Source organism: Elaeis guineensis, chromosome 4 (assembly GCF_000442705.2).
Source record: "Elaeis guineensis isolate ETL-2024a chromosome 4, EG11, whole genome shotgun sequence".
Taxonomy (NCBI): Eukaryota; Viridiplantae; Streptophyta; class Magnoliopsida; order Arecales; family Arecaceae; genus Elaeis; species Elaeis guineensis.
In genome coordinates, this window is record NC_025996.2 from 16,171,410 (window position 1) to 16,188,508 (window position 17,099).

Sequence of the window (17,099 nt, forward strand, 5' to 3'; positions counted from 1 at the left end):
TGCCCGCATGTGCAAAGTTCTAGCAATCAGAAATGTTCTCTCCATATTTCTCCAAAACAAATATGTTTGCTTTAAATGGCCTCCCCTGCTTAGAAGTTCACCGCCCTCAGCTCTACCTAATTAAGATATGTTTTTCCAAAACCCCTCATTTAAATGTGCCAACGTCTTCCAGAGTGCATCACATATTTGAAAGTCTAATTAAAATGATTTTAAAAGCATATGACCATGTACAATTTAATAAAAAAAAAACCATATATTATGCACCTCTATGCTTTTTTATACAATTAACTAGCACACAAAATCTGAAATGTAAGGACCGACTTTAAATCAAACGCAGGACACAGTTGCAAGAAGTCTTCAACACTTGCAATAACATAATTCAAAATGAAAGTTACCCTATGTAAACCTGGACGTACCACCTGGCTTAACTCCTCTTAGAGTTGTCATGGCACTTGGACAACATCCAAATAAATCACATCCAAGAACCAGCTGTGAGAAGTTATACCATAAATGCCAGAGGGCACTGTGCAGTGATGTCGGCAAATTATAATCAAGCTTTCTGGATACGAGTCACAACAACAATGATAAAGACCGCAATAGACAGCATGAAGGAAGACCTAACTGCATCGTTGAAGAGATCTGGGTTCTCATCCTTCTCTTGTAAATGAAAGAGGTCACCGACCAGCTTCGTGATCTTGTGAATAAATTCCATTATTTTGGACTTGGTGCCATCCAAGATCCACCTCAGGATTCCAGGGGCGACATCAGGGTGTTCATCTGAACTCTGCGTTTCATAGTTTCCAACTATATCCAACAGCAGACAGTATCAATAAGGAAAACATATAACTTGGAAAAAAAGGAAGCAAAGGAAAGGAAAAAATTCACAATGATCAGACCATGGAGTCACAGTCTGAAAATTTTAACTCCATGGATATTAAGTATTTCAACTTTATCCATAGTTAAATTGTTAAAGCAGCTAAATAAGCCGTATTTATAAAAACCATGCTTATTAAGAACATTTGCAAGAGCAGATTTAGCTAAGCCAAGAATTCATTGCTATAATCTTGGAAATGCTATGCCACAGTTGATTCATCACCAGTTCTTGATGTATCATGGATCCAATGTTCAGTCTAAACCATTTTATTCTCCTAGAAAAGCTAACATACGCCCTGGAAACAACATAAGTTCAGAGACTGTAATGCAGAATCATGTTAAACCCATCAGGTTATATTTTCCTCTACTTTCTTCTTCTTCTTCTTCTTCTTCTTTCCTTTGGGACAAGAATTAGGTAAGTGTCTGAAGCTTCCTGATTTGGGAGTACAAGACCTAGGTATGCTGGTTAGTATGGGTTACTTCTGCAGTTTCTAGAAAAATCAGACATCACAATCTTTATATACATTCATCTATTCCATTTATATGCATTCATTTATTTCACTAAGCATTAGTTTCGTTCAGAAGCTAGGAAATCCTGCAATCTAAGCGATGTGTTCGAATCTGCTAAGCACTGACCTGCATCTTCGGGCCACATATATTTCTTAGTCCTAGGCTCCTAACTAGGCTGGATGGGTGGGGACGGTGGATGGGGTGACACCAAGCTTCATCTAGTTTGAACCAAAAAAAAAATGCTGGCTGATTCTGCATATAGCTACTGTTGAATTTCCCTTTGAACTTGGTTAAGAAAGTACAAGGAACTTTAGAATGAAATCACCTGAGCCCCAATATGGAAATGATCAAATTCTGCTAGAAGCCTATCATCACATCTTAGGGCTTGCAATTTACAAAATAAATTCACTAGACCAAATATACTACATGAAGAAAGAAGAAATTGGAGGAAGGTTGGCAAAAATTTCACAATAGGAAAAAAGATTCATTCCCAAAAAAATAAAAAAAACAAAAATCTGCTACAACATAGGAAGCACGGTTGTCACTAACTTCCAATTGCATTTTTAACACATGGCCAATGAAATAGTTTGATTGTCTTAACTAGTTTTGATAATTGACTACGACAATTCCTCTTGGCTCCATCACTGCCATCCTTCAATGGGCCAATGCACTTGGCTAGATATAGGTGTCCAAATTTGTAGGGTTTTCCTACACTCTAATGGCTGTGATATGGTGGTAAGCTTCATCAAGGAGTGGGAGGAGAGTAGACGCTCTAGCTAAAGCTGGATGATGACTGACATAAGCAAGGTTGTAAGTAAAATTCGGTACTTATACCAGTACCCAAGCAGAATAGAATCTTTTTTGTACCAAAACTTGATACGAGGGATGTACAGGGCTAAATTCCCTATTACCAGCATAGAATCTTTTTTGTACCAAAACTTGATATGAAGGATGTGCTGGGCTAAATAGGGAAGACAGAGAAAAGGAAAATCAAAAATCAGATTACATGAACAGCCACAACGGATGCATGCCAAGGGATAATGGCTTGGGCAAGGATGAAAGTCAAAGCAACCATGGGTGTCAAAATAGGAGAGGGGAGAAAGGAGGAAACGACAGAACAAAGGTGGGACACTGCAAATAGTTAATTTCAACTTTTATACCTTTTTTTCTAAAAATTATTTCTTTTTGTGGAGACCAAACAACTATAAAGAAGAAAGAAAAGATCTAAACAAATCCGAGATGACTTCTAGCTATGGCCAATGAACAACATCCTAAAGGAAGGAGGATAAGGGAAAGTAGACATAATGGGCATGGAGAAGCTACACATATTCTTCCCATCTTCACGAAACCATGAACACAAGTGAGAAACCCAGTTCATGTGTGTAAAAGTTCCCTCTAAAAGAGTGTCCTTAGGCTCTAATTTTCCTGTTTAATGAAATCAATTACTGAAAAAAAAAGGGATAGATGATATTCCAGAAATTATATGAATTTGATTTTGCAAATACATCTGAATTGAGTTAAAATTGATTTTGAGAAGCCAGGGCCATTACGCTAAGAAAAACTAGGCTCCCTCCCAATGCTACATTAGGACTTTCAAACTTTTTCCCTTTTATTTTTTTGGTGGGGGAGGGGGTTTGGTTGTCAACCCCCTCTTAGCTCCAGTGTGATGTCTCCATTTCTCCAATCAGCTCCAATTATACAGATAGTTCTGTCCGTATTTTCATTCTTCTTCATAATAGATCAAAAGTGATGGAAATAATCACAACGAGATCCTTTGGCCATTGATTTTAGTGACCTTACACATTTTTCTCTTACCACTAGCATTGCATGTTCTGTACTCTGTTCTAATTACATAATGAATGCACACTTATCCTTTGAAACTTTCATGCATTGTTCCAATTTAGCATTCAAGCTCAACCCACCAAATCAAATAATATTTATCTTGAAAATATCGTGCATCATACTGCCTCTTAAATATCAGCAACTTGTGATGATATGAGACAAGTACAAAGATATATGAGCATAGATACAATGCTCAATAAAGCTTGTGGCAGTCAGATGACACCAGACTTACCTCAACCACTTCAATGGCTTTCATTGTTTCATCTTACATCCCCTTCAAATTTTAATACATGACATACAGCTTTCTTCCATTATGTTCACCAACCCAACTCTTTTGGTATTTAATTATATGCTTTCTCCAACTCATGAGGACGTTCAATTCTCCCACTTCACTCTGCCAAGTACAAAAGTAGCATCCACTGTTAAGATTCCTAGTTCTTTAGTATTTTGTTATTTCCTCACTTTTTGCTCCATCACTGTCTCCCATATCTTTACTATATGGTTTATACTTTATAGGTTGATGATTACTTGCCTTCGAAATTGTTCATAAGTTTATTTCTAGGATAATCCACTTCTTCCTGAAATGGGCACCATGATAGTCTCACAAAGATCATTGGCATTTTCCTTGCTTGCAAGCTGTCACCAAATAGGTTTATCAATCAAATAAACCTAGGTTTTCCCATAATTTCATAAGTCTTTAATGAATTATTTTGCATACTGGGTGGTAGATCTAAAGTGTGATTAACCAATTTTAACAAATAAATTATTTACATAAGTTCTTATATCTACTATATATATGCATCACACACACACACACACACACACACGAGTATCACATGCAATGCACGCATTTTTCTAATGGAAAATGAGACTTACCTAAATAAATAATAAATTCTGGATGAAAACTTGAACATTCAATCTTGTGGTTAATAACTACAAGCTCTAGGCAACATGGCTACCTGGCATTAATGGGATGGGCAAAACATAGGGTGGGAAACATGGATTGAGGGCAGGATGAGAAAGGCAGCTAGGGAAACAAGGATGGTCACATGCACCTCATGCAAGGGCACACTGGGGTAGTTGGCATTGTATGGTGGATACATACATGCCTATGAAATTCTCTTGAATCAAAGAGAAGACTAAAGATGTTTACCTCCTTACACAACAACTAAAGATGAAAGCAAGTTAGCTGCTACTCAAAGAATGCAACATATTTGGTTCCACTAGGTATACAATTTTAAAAATAAAGTAAAAACTAGATTAAAATTTATACGTTCCAGAACATAAGAAGCAACATTTCAGAACAAGAAGAATCAGCAAATAATGCACATCATCAGTTTCTTTGGCACAGATTTTGATCCAACTGAGAAGAAGGCATGGATGCTGATCAAGCTGAGAAGAAGGGTTTTGCAGTAATCAAGAATTTAAGATGCATCAAAAGGCTCAATAACTACTGTCACTACCAGAGTTATCATCTGTAGGATTAGAAAAAAAAAAAAAAAGATAAGATTACAACTTTCAACATCAATTCCAATCTGACAAGTTAAGGCAAATTAACAATGCTGATTTAGTAAAAAGCTATTTGCACAAACCTTCATGGAAAGATTTCTTGAGTTCTTGTACTACCTCATTCCTCATAACTGCATCCCAGACAGCTTCATCTGATGACAATGAAACAACCATCCTCTGCATGGAGGAAGGGGGAAGTGTTTATAGACTAAATAAAACTATTTCACATATGGTCACATGGATCAAATATGTCAGCAATAATTCCTAAACGAGTTGCACATTTCAGTTATGAAGAATTCTAGTTCTTCAATTCATGCTGGTCAAAGCACCACATGCCATACAACCTTGATTTAATATCTTACTAAATATCATAATAAACAATGAAGCAACATCATAAAACCTAGCATTACTAAAATTCATAACTAATTAACCCTAAATATCGAATATGGAACAAGCTATGATGGTGACCATTTTCATCTTTGATTTAACATCAGCGACCAGAACATATAAATAACACTAATGAAGTTATCCTCCTCCCCCTCTAGTAATTGTTCTTCTCTTCTATACAACCATTTTGTTCTCTAGAATTGTAGAGAGCAATTTCATACCTTCTATCCTCTAATTCTGCTTTCTACTCAAGCATAACTATGTCATCATCCTTTACCAACAAGCCATTCATTTCCACATTTGGGACATAAGTTTTAATTTGTTTAATCTTCAAGCATTAAAATTGTCAAACTACTTGAAATCAAGGTTCGCCAAACTAGTACTGAGGTCGTACATGCTGGCGATTACTTTGGCACTTGGGTCCATATGGTGCCATTCTGGGGTGTACTAAAACAAGGAGAGCCAAAGAGAGGGGGAGAGGAGAAGGAGAGAGAGGAAAAGCGAAAGAGAGTCAGATAGGGAGGGAGATAGAGGAGGAATGGAGGGAGAGAGAGGGAGGCCAAGAGAGAGGGCTCGAAAGCCCTCATTGTCATTGTCATAGTGGGGGAAAGGGGCATAGAGAGGAAGGGAGAGGGCTGAGGAAAACCCTAACCCTAACAAGAGAGCATGAGAGTGCCCCGAGTGGGGGTTGGTTGCTGGGGGACTAACCGAGCTAAGAGAGAGGAGACTTGCTGAAAATCATCGAATGCGAGCAGCCAGGTTGGGGTTGTTTCGATAGGTGAATGAGAGTGGGCAGACTGAGAGAGGGGTTTTAATGGGCAAACCGAGCCCATCTCAATGTGAGAAGTTGAACCATGCCGGTCCCCGACTGGTCTTGTTCGGCATGATTCGATGAACAATGCTTGCAATCTTACCAAACAATCTATTCCAGTTTAATTCTTCCATTATCTTAGAAAGTTGTGGAAAACATAATGAAGGAATTAGAGAAAAAAGTGTAAAAATGCAAAAAGGACAGAAAACAGCAGCAAGTATGTCTGATTTCCAATATCCCTTTAGCATAAGCAGAGACTTGTTCCTACCAGCAAGTCAGAGCCCCCAGGCAGACAGAATACAGCATAACAATAAGATTAATACACACCCAGCCTCCTACTACTCGCCCTCAACTCATCATTAGACATCTTCATGGCTCTGTTGCGTGAAGGACAGCCCTAATTTATGAAAACGATAAGCTGTTTCTCAGACTAGTAAGATTCTTATGCAACAAAAAACCACAATCTTAAATCCATTAATAGTGCAGCTTCTAAATTTGGAATGAAGCACAAACTCTATATTTGAAGATTCAAATTCCACTACGTGAAATCAAGAAGGCTTTGCAATTAGACAGTAGCTCCGCTTGCAAAAATTATGTCACAAGGAAAGCAAAGTTCAGTAACATTCTTTTCTCATTTAACGAAATGGCCTTCCTGTCCACTCCTTGATAAAACTTTGGCATAAATTTAAATCATATTGATTAAGAGATAAAGGGGAATTGAGGAACAAACCAAAAAGAGTCTGGTTTCGTTTTCAAATAACTAGAAAGTGGACAACAACTAGAATAAACAATTACAAGGAAAAAAGAAGGCAGTATCACAAACATAGACTAGAAAGAAAACAAATAAGAACACACAAAGTACGAGAAAAGGAGAAATTAATCAGACTTTAAAAAAAAGGATAAACTGTAAATAGTAAAAAAATAAATGAGAGAAATTAGGAAATAAATGAGAGAAATTAGGCATCCACTGTCACCTGAATAGATGGATTTATCTGCAGTAAACGAAATGCATCAAAAACTTTCTCACGTTCTTTAGACTGAAAAGTATTTGAGCTATAAAGGTGCCAAGCTGGTTCAATCCAATCAGATTCTGAATCAGTTAAAGATTCAATTGAGGAAGCTTTCTGTGGTGTTGTTGGAATCATCTCTTTATCAACTGCAACCTGACCCAGATAAGAAGGATGTCCATCTTCTGTCTGAGAAAATGAGGAAGGCACAGATATCCTGCAGGTTTAAAGGAAATTATTAAAAAAAAAAAGGAAAAACTGACATTAATGAACCAGGAATCCCAAATGATGCAGAAAAATAGTTTGATCAAATAATGCTAGTGCTTAAACCAAAAACTTTATCTGCAAACCTGCAACTTAGTTGTTACACTTATTAGTTAAGTAATATTATTACATGCTGAAGAAATGTGAAAGTCAAAGTGGTCACAATTTATCAGTGCTTTAAAAAACATTTATAATACAGGGAAGAAAAGGAGACAAAAGCTTCATAACTCAGAGGGTACTGCTCCACCTAAGGGATTCACACTTTATTCCATCTTTCACTTAAGCTGGTCATGTATGTGACAGCACAATTATTATCAATCATCTCAATGTATACCTATGTCCTGCATGCAGTTACTTCCTAAGTCGTTATATTCCTTCATTAGCATTACTTTTATCACAGATCTGGAAGACATTTTAATTGGAAAGTACTTAGAGGAAGCAACAGAAGAAAGAACCTTGAGAAAATAGTTATAGGGGGAGAAACAAGTTAACTACCATAAACAGGGATTTAAAATGCAACATAAATTGAAATTCTTCCAAATAACAAGGTGCAGAAGAAAAATTAAGATCATATAAAGTTATAGATTAACTGGAAAATTGACCTCAAAAGAAATTGCATAACTCTATAAAATCCTGCACTAAATGTGCTTACATAAATACACCACAATTAAAATGGTTAGGCTTTGCAAGCTTTAGAATAACTTCAAATTTGTTCATACCAATGCTGAATAAAAAGATACTGCATTATAAAAATTCACACCATAAACCAAACATGTGTGATTTGTCATGAGATTTAGTAATAAGGTCCCTTGATATGATGAGTTGTCAGCCCTGTTCGGAGAAGCATTGAATTATCTGTATGATACAAGTTCTGCCTCTAGTAGATGCACAGTGATTATCAAATATTTAGTCTTTGGGTGTACGTGCCTTCGCATATGCCTTGACCCCTACATGATGATAATATCGCCAGCACAGAGACTAGTGGTTTTCACTATAGTAATGCCTACAATCAGAATAGAACCTTATTGTCATCTATGCCTCTCACAAGACCCATTTCATTAAGAAGCAAATTTGCTATTGGGATTGAGCCCAAATCTGAAGTGTCCCCAAACATAGGGGACTCGCTCCCACCTTGAATGTGTTAGTTGAGTCTCAACACCATGTAGACCCAGCATGACTTTGTGGAAAATACTGAAAAACTTGTCTACACCCAAAAGATTTTCTCCGAATGTCATGTATATAGATCATAAATCATTGTCCAAGACTTTTCCCCATCAAAATAGACCCCACTACGGAGTGCAACTCTAAAGACTCCACAAGAGGATCAGCAGACTTTCATGACTGGTAGCTGCCAAACTGACAACCATAACTTGTCTTGGCTACAAGTTCACCCGGTCCAACTCAACATCAGCCAATCGGCAGTCCATGTGCCTAATTATATTATGGTGGGGTGCTGGGGCCCATCTACAACCACACCCCCCCCCCCCCCCCCCAACAAAGTTAATCACTGAAGGTACTAAAATAGTTTGCACCATGCATGGCCAATTTGTCATGATGCGAAGCCCCTGTATACTGATCTCATTTTATGAAAGAAAACATAATTGCCAACCTTCTAAACATTCAAATGGTCAATCGTCACCTATCAACGCTGAATAACTGATTTCATGAAGCAGGATGGGCCAGCACATAAAAATCCAGTTAATCGTACTAGTACACCTTTTTTTTTTTTTTTTTTGATAAATAGTACACCTTTTCTTTGACAAAAGGACTACCACGCAGTAACCAGAACTTACATCATACCAAAGTCAAAACCATCCAAACCATCAATACTTTTTTTTTTTGTATCTACGAAAATGATACTAATAAACATTATTAAGAGAAGAATCCTTTTAAAACAATACAATTGGCTGAACAAAATACTCCAAAATAATAAAACACATCTAAGAAATTAAAGCACGAACACCACAAGAAGATCAAACCTTTCCTAAAACTATCAGTACCTAACATGATGCAGACAGCAAAAAGTCGCGTATTGGCAAATTCAAAAATAACCTTTTTTTTTTAAGATATAAAATTGAAGCAGGAAGAAGATTTCAAAGATGGGAATTAGCTATTTAAGAAGAACTTACTGCTGGAGGGTGGAGACTGCCTCCTCGACCTCCTCCTTGGACGGGGCCCTCCCGAAAACCAACCGCTCCAACAACCCCCACTTACCCAACTCCCCCTCTTCCTCCACTTCCACCTCCTCCTCCCCCACCGCTTCCCACTCCTCCCCGTCCCCGAAACACGCATAAGAGCTCCACCCAGGCACCCGCCCCGACGCGGCCGCAAAGGTCGGCGACGACGCCGACGCCGGCGAGGACGCCCCAGACGACGCCACACACACGATCCTCGCAGGCTTCCCCGGCCTCCCCACGCCCCCCGCCGCGATCGCCTCCTTCACCCCTCCCACGCCCGCTCCCACCGCCCTCCCCACCGCCCTCAGCATCTTCCCTCCCCCCATCCCCGACGGTGTCCTCATCGCCATCCCTCTCTCTCTCTATTCCTCTTATCTGTTTCTCTTTCTCTCTTTTTGTTGGGACGTGGGGAGGGTGACGGCGAGGGGTTTTGTACGGTTCTTGGGGATTTGTTTGGATTTATGGGGGAACCTTCGGACGGAGTGATGCCTACGGCGCACCGCTCGATGAAACGATCCAAGAGCGATATCTGGGAGAGAGGTGTCGCCCTGTGGATCGAGCGGTGGCGATTGGGGAGATGGTCATTCCCTCTTTCTTCTTTTAAAAAGTAGGATAAGGAATATAAACAGAACAATGGAGAAAGGATATAACCCAGCACGAAGCGGGAGGCGTCGGGACTCGCTCGACACATGTAACGGAAAGAGTGTACTATGGTCCTATCTTTTAGATTTTTTTATTTCATCAAACTTCAGTACATAAAAGGGTGCACGATAAGCTAGCGGCATCCTGTGAATGGTACAGCTCATTCTTAAATTATTGCCACAAAGTTAGGTGATTATAGTCACGCAGAGTATAATTGTTCTCAATTATGTGGGGGGTGTTATTCGAATAGGTGAGTGAATAATGCTTTCTTGGGCACGTGAGATCAGACCTCGGATGCTGGTACAGAGGACAGAATCTTTGGTTTTTTTGGAAGTAATGCTCGCAGATATCGAATGGAGGTACGGGAGAGAATACAATGTACATGTTTATAATTGTGTGATCATGACAATAATCTTGATCGCTTTTATGGGTATTGAAGTTGAGAAAAAGTATGTATTGAGAAAAAGTTTTTTTTTTTTTTTTTAAATTAAGTTCAAATCATATGTATCTAGATAACGGTAGATGAAATTTTGATTTTTTTTTTTTTTATGTTAACTCTTTGGCATTATCATGTATTCCGTTTGAACTTTGTTGTAACGATGTTTATCATAAATACAAGCTCTTTTAAGATGAGTGCATGAATATATTCAAAAATTTTGTGATCCATTGAAATATTTGAAATGACTTGATAGTCAGCATGTATCTGATTTCTCAAAAAGCTTTTAAAATTTAACTTATACAAAATTGAATAATCTAATTATTTGAATAGAAGACTCAGATGGTTTTTATTTTTATTTTTATTTTTATTTTTTGCTCTCCCCTTCTAACAATCGAGCAATGTAACAATATGTTTTAAATTTTGACTAATTTTTTTCTTTAGAAAAATATTTTTTCTTTTCTTCTCTTTCCTATAACTTTTCAAATGCCAAAACATAAAGTTAATTACTTTCATTTCGTCCAAGTAATTAGAAATTGAAATATTTGAGTCTTGCTCCTCTTACATCTAGTCCCTATTTTCCAAGATGTAATTGGCTCTCCTTAATTTTGCTATGTGTGCTCCACGTGGGAGGGGGGTGGGTGTGGGGAGGACCTACCCTCATTATAATTACCTATATCTTAATGAAAAATAAATAATGTTAATCTTATGAAGTTGTCCTCACGTTTATTGAACAAGTTTCATAAAATACTACTTCTGTTGGAGATTTCAATAGCTAACTAACTAATTAGTTATCCTAATCTCCATTTTTAGAAAAAACAAAGAAAGAGAAGGAGATCCACCATATAATTACTCAAATCCCAAAATACATAAGGTAATTTTACTTGTATAATTTTTTTTTTACTATATAAATTATTGCTGTAGATTTCTGACTCTGGTTGGAGTGGCTGTAGTTGATTGTGAATCATTCGTACGATCAGATCTGTAAAATAAATTTTGATCGAAATTGGCTCTAATGGAGATCCTCCGACGGTCAAATCAGAAAGCTGGAATAGACAAAAAAGAGTGTGAGAGGATGATAAGACTCGAGTGTGTATACTTGGAGGGCCCTTTTTTTTTCTCTATTTATAGAGATGCGAGTCATAAGGGGAAAAGTAGTGGGAGACCATTTTGATCTTTCCAGTCGTACCATCCCATGATGTTTGTTCTGATTTTTGACGATAGACGTCATCTTATCCGGTGCATAGTCAGCCATTCTCAGAGGTGGTGTGATTTGACGAAATTTCATCCGACGTGTAGCCAGCCGTTGGAGTAGTTGATCCAATATGAAATGATATAACTTGATGAGACTGTATAGAGGTCAATCTTTCCAAATATGACAGCCAGCAATAGTTAAAGGGAATGCAGCCTGCTGCTAAGGGTGAGGATCGATGAGAGATTCTTCGGTCGAAGATGATGCTGGGCTTAAGACCTTCCCTGGATTGGTGTTTGATGTCCGTGCATCATCTTGAAGCCAGTGGTTAAAGACCTACAAGTGGAGCCAAAATCGGAAGTTAAAACCTAGATTAGCAGTCGAAGTTAAGATCGACGTTCAAAATTAGGGTCGACGGCTGAAGATTGAATCGGTGGAGCTTTCCATCATGAAACTTCATTCGAAAGGGCCGATTAGAGAGTGAGGATCCATGAGGGCCTAAGTGAAATCTTCCAGTGTTTTATTATGTATTGAATGACTCCCTTTAGCGTAGCTTTTCCACAGTTCTGAAATAATATATCTATCATTGGGATTGTACTCATTTATCTCCGATCAATATTGTAACGATGACCTTATATACTTCATCACGGATATCCCTCTTGGTACGTATCTTTGGCATAGGTGACATATCACCTCCTAACATAAATATTACTGTCATTAGGGGTTTTAGAGTCATCATTATCATATCCAATCTCCACAACCTTCATTGGCATACAGTTGTTGTTAAGAAGGGCCGACTGTTCGTTCCCTCCTTGAAACAAATCAAATCCCGCACATTCTTTAAAGGAGAAAAAAAAAAAATTGGACTCTCACATTTTTATTTTTCAGTTGCAACCTCGAGGCTTTGAGTAAGATCTTTTTTAATAATAATTTCAATGGCTAGGACTTATTCAGTAAGAACCAAGGGCTGTGATTGTGTACGATAGAAATTCATTAGCACTTTTAGATATACCATATAGATCAAAGCTAAAATGTTCCACATAAATGTGATGGACGGTGTTGATTAATAATCTTCAAGATGTGTATTGCGTCGTCCATCAAACTACTACACGAGATCTAAAGATGTGGTGCGTAGTGTGGAAGGCCAAGGCTGGGGCTGTGAATTGCATCGCTTCTTCAGGGGCTGCCCCGACAACGAGACCCCATTCCACCATCAAACCCCTCCGGAGAAACCAAGCTTGCCCTCCCCTCCCTCTCCTCTCACCGGCCCCGTCGACGACCCCGGCGACGGTTCCTTCGACGTACCTCACCACCACCAAAGAGAGCTGGGGGGGGTGGGGGTGGGGGTGGGAGCTTTCCCTCTTCTCGCTCCTCACCGACCTAACGGAGGCGCTGCAGGGAGCTTTCTTTCTTCTTCCTCCTCGCAGGCCCCTGACGATGACCCCAACGATGGCGCCTTCGACTTCCCCAACCCCCGCATTACCACCACCATCACCGGCAAAGAGCTTATCGCCCTCGTCCGTGGCTGTGCCCCCGCCTTCGATTACATGGCCACCATCCGAGCCCCCATCATTAGGATCATCCACTTTCTCCTCTCCGGACATGGACATGAGGCCGACTTCACCCTCATCTTCATCCTCGAGCAGCTGGGCTGGGATGACGAGAAAGGAGGAGGAGGAGGAGGCGAGAAACAGCGGACCAAGTTCTATCCGATTCCTTGCCATAGTCGAAATGGTGCCCCTCTTTGAGATCATGGAGAAGTATAATTATTTATCCTATTCCTACTGGGATTCTGAGACTCCCGTTTCCTTGTCAAAGTGGAAATCTCACAGTGTACATCGATATATAGAGGTAGACTCGAGGCAAACCTAAGCAAAAACACATAAACAAAGCTCCGTAGCTACTCCATCCCCCTTGCGATCTTGTTCACTTGTTGTAAATAGTTTCCATGGTGAAGTTCGGAGATCTCCATCTGGATTTTGACGGCGATAGATTCTGTCTAAACAACGAGAGAGATGTCACGGGCAACATCCGCCTCCATGCCTTTGGAACAAGGGGCCAAGCCTCCATCCAAGAGGCCCAAGCACGGTTTGCTCTTCGAGTAACCGAGAAACGCCAATGGCTGCAGCAGCATGAGCTCTCCATCGTTGAAGCCGGTGAGGTCGATAACCACATCTTCAGCAAAGCCTTCTCTCATCCATTCGCATCTTTCATACACTCGGAATCCTCATGGAATACCGTCCGTTATATGATGTCTCAGTTGGATGGTGTCAAAGATTTAGATCGTGTTGATGTGGAGTTGTGGAATCATGCCATCGACCACTTCTCTACTTTGGCACTTTTGATGGCTGCTGGCATTGGATGCCAAATTATGGTCATAGTTGTAGAGATTAGTATATGAACGAAGCTCTGCTCGGTACTTTTTTTTATAGGCAAAATATTTTGATTACATGAAAAATTGGAGAAAGAAGTGCAGCATTTATGCCAACTCACTGTCAACTCTAGAGTCCAATTGGTAAATAAACTTCACGACGGTAATAAAGTGTAAACATCATGAAATTCTATCATTATATCATATCAAGCTTTAGAATTTCGATGTGCTTTTACAATAGTGTTCTATATAATCAAGTTTTTGGCCTGGTGATAAGGTGAATATGGTCGTTGTAAATATTTTCATCCTATATTCTCAGATTCTTGTATGCAGATAATGATTGGCATACTATACGATGTCATGGTATTTTTTCCCCATAACTATCTAGACTTCAAGTTAGAGGTGACAAAGAAAACAATATAATTTGGGATGAAAATGATTACCATGCCAACCAGGGCAAGATTATAATAATTCAAGGATGGAGAGTCCATTGATCATAGATTTGGTTGCTAGAAGCCATGCTAAGGTATAATGGCAGTTCTGGCTATTATGGGTATAAGAAAATTACGTACCGGCATTTTGAGAGTATGACAAACAAATGATATTTCTATATAATTGTATGGATTAACTTAGTGGTTAGTAAATTAATATCTTAATACAAACTGCTATTTATAGTATATCTTAGTTGATGGTTAAAGTTTTTGAATTTAATTAAGCTGAAACGAACAAGGTTTATAAAGCTCAAGCTTCACTTGTTTGCTAGTTGAACCAGCCCATGTTGAGCTGAATCTCATGCTTCTCATGGACACTTGACTCATATATGACAGCCCTATGTGCAATCCAGGTGCCCACCAAGGAGAATTGCTTGAATCTATTGTAGATAAGTCTGTAATTCCTTTTGAGGATATAAGTTTTGTGAAAATAATCTTTGGTAGTTGTTAGTGCGCACGTGTCAAGATGGTCGTCGGAGCGGCCATCTCGGACCCCACGAAGTATTGTCCGCTCTCCCCAGAGGCCCAGACGCTTCGGCCCAGTGAAAACCCCTGAAGTCACGGTTTTGTCCCTCTGCTCCAGGTGGAGGAAAAGGCGCCTCATAAGGGAATGCGTGCTCGTATCCCACTTAAGCACATGACACTACAGAGTTTGCCCGATGTGGGATTTTTAAGGAAGGTCCCCCGCGGCCTGCCCACAATACAGCCCCCCACTCTGGAGAGGTCATGTGCGTAAGTCAGGGGACAGATGGCCCCTACCTGACGCGCCACTGTTAGTGCGCACGTGTCAAGATGGTCGTCGGAGCGGCCGCCTCGGACCCCATGAGGTATTGTCCGCTCTCCCCAGGGGCTCAGGCGCTTCGGCCCAGTAAAAACCCCCGGAGTCACGGTTTTGTCCCTCAGCTCCAAACGGAGGAAAAAGTGCCTCGTGAGGGAATGCGTGCTCGTATCCCACTTAAGCATATGACACTACAGAATTTGTCCGATGTAGAATTTTTAAAGGAGGTCCCCCGTGGCCTGCCCACAACAGTAGTCATGGGCACTTGATCTAGTGGTATGATTCTCGCTTAGGATGTGAGAGGTTCCTAGTTCAAATTTCAGCCCTTTTTACCTTTGTTCTACTTCTGTCCTTCATTTTTTTTTTTCTTTTTTTCTCTGGGAAATTTGTGATTGCTTGATGAACTTTAGATACTTGTATGATTTTTTTTGGTAGAAGATGAAACTTCGTTGACCCAAAAGACTGCTGTGCAGTTTAGTTACAAAAGCGCCTGTAGTACACAAACACAAAACAGGCCAAAAAGAAAGGTAAGCATACATCATTATAAAAGGTATGGTGTCCGTCTGTTGAAATTGGAACAAAAGCTGGGCAAAGACGGTGAACATAAAGTATGGACAGTTGGGTGAGGAGGAATCTGTGAACTATAAGCACAAACTCCATGGTAGAGGGAAAGGAAGGTGAAAAATCTACACAGTGTAATCCGGAGAAGAAGCCCACAATGCTGAACATACAGTTTGTTGCCGGATGAAGTGTGATAACTCCTGTAGTCCTGTATACGGCCACCAGAGCTGAACCATGATGAAGTGGCTGATAAAGACAGAGAAATGTGAAGCTCAATGGTGATGCCAAGATTCTGAAAAGGAACATTAAAGCATCTTCACTAAGGAACATGATGGTGTGCCAAAGGAAGAGGTGGATGAGCTGTCTGCTGAGTATAGTGAAGATTAGCCATTTACAATTACAAGTATACATAAGTCCCTGCAAAGAATGATTAAAATCTGAACAAGAAGAGTGAATAAACACGATGAGCTCCTGCCCCGAGAAGACCTGCACTTGGACTGAGTTATATCCGCACAATAAACAGCCTGTTGGAACAATATTTAAAAATCAGATGTGATTTAAGAAGATTAATGAGAATTTTGATCGTAAAACTTGTAAATGACTTATAGAAAATTTGGAAATAAAAAAATCAAATCCGGAAGCATGTTGACACTGTCCTAAAATGTATTTCCGTCCTTCGTGCAAGAATATCCGAAAAAACCATCCCAAGATACGATCAGGATCATCTGCTAGTGAGCACGATCGTGAAAGAGATTGATGAAGATTTTTTCAGCACCCAGAAAAAAAAAAAATATTATAATAGAGAAGAGAAAATCATTGGAAAAAAAGATTAGAAGAGAACTTTTGGATAGCTTTCTTAGATCCCAAGGGGCCTTTTTTTATAGCCAACCAATATGACTATCGTGATCGTTTATGGCCATTGAGATTTTTATTGGCCCATAAAGATCTTTATTGACTCATAAAGATTTAGAAGAGAAGACTTTTGGATAGCTTTCTTAGATCCTAGGGGGTCTTTTTTATTGCCAACCATGACCGTTTATGACTGTTGGGACTTTTATTGACCCATAAAGAGAAGTTCAATGGTCAAATTCTTTAATACAAAATTCAATAGTCAAAAAATAAAAATAAAATTAAATATACATGACTGTTGGTAATTAGGAACCTAACGGTCAGAAATTAAAATCATGATAATAAAGAGATTAAAATATTTAAGAGGTAAAATTAAAAAATTAAATAAAATTTTGAATT

At 39.3% G+C, this 17,099-nt stretch overlaps 1 protein-coding gene across 1 annotated transcript; it reads right to left on the reverse strand.

Moving 5' to 3' along the window:
• Positions 1-183: 183 nt before the first annotated feature.
• LOC105043677 (uncharacterized) lies at positions 184-10,049 on the reverse strand. The gene is made up of 4 exons (XM_073255693.1): positions 9,333-10,049; positions 6,907-7,156; positions 4,818-4,911; positions 184-804 (listed from the first exon to the last, which is right to left on the reverse strand). The coding sequence occupies exons 1-4, from the start codon at positions 9,728-9,730 to the stop codon at positions 551-553; spliced, it is 996 nt and encodes a 331-aa protein (XP_073111794.1). The 5' UTR covers positions 9,731-10,049; the 3' UTR covers positions 184-550.
• Between the last annotated feature and the right edge of the window lie 7,050 nt (positions 10,050-17,099).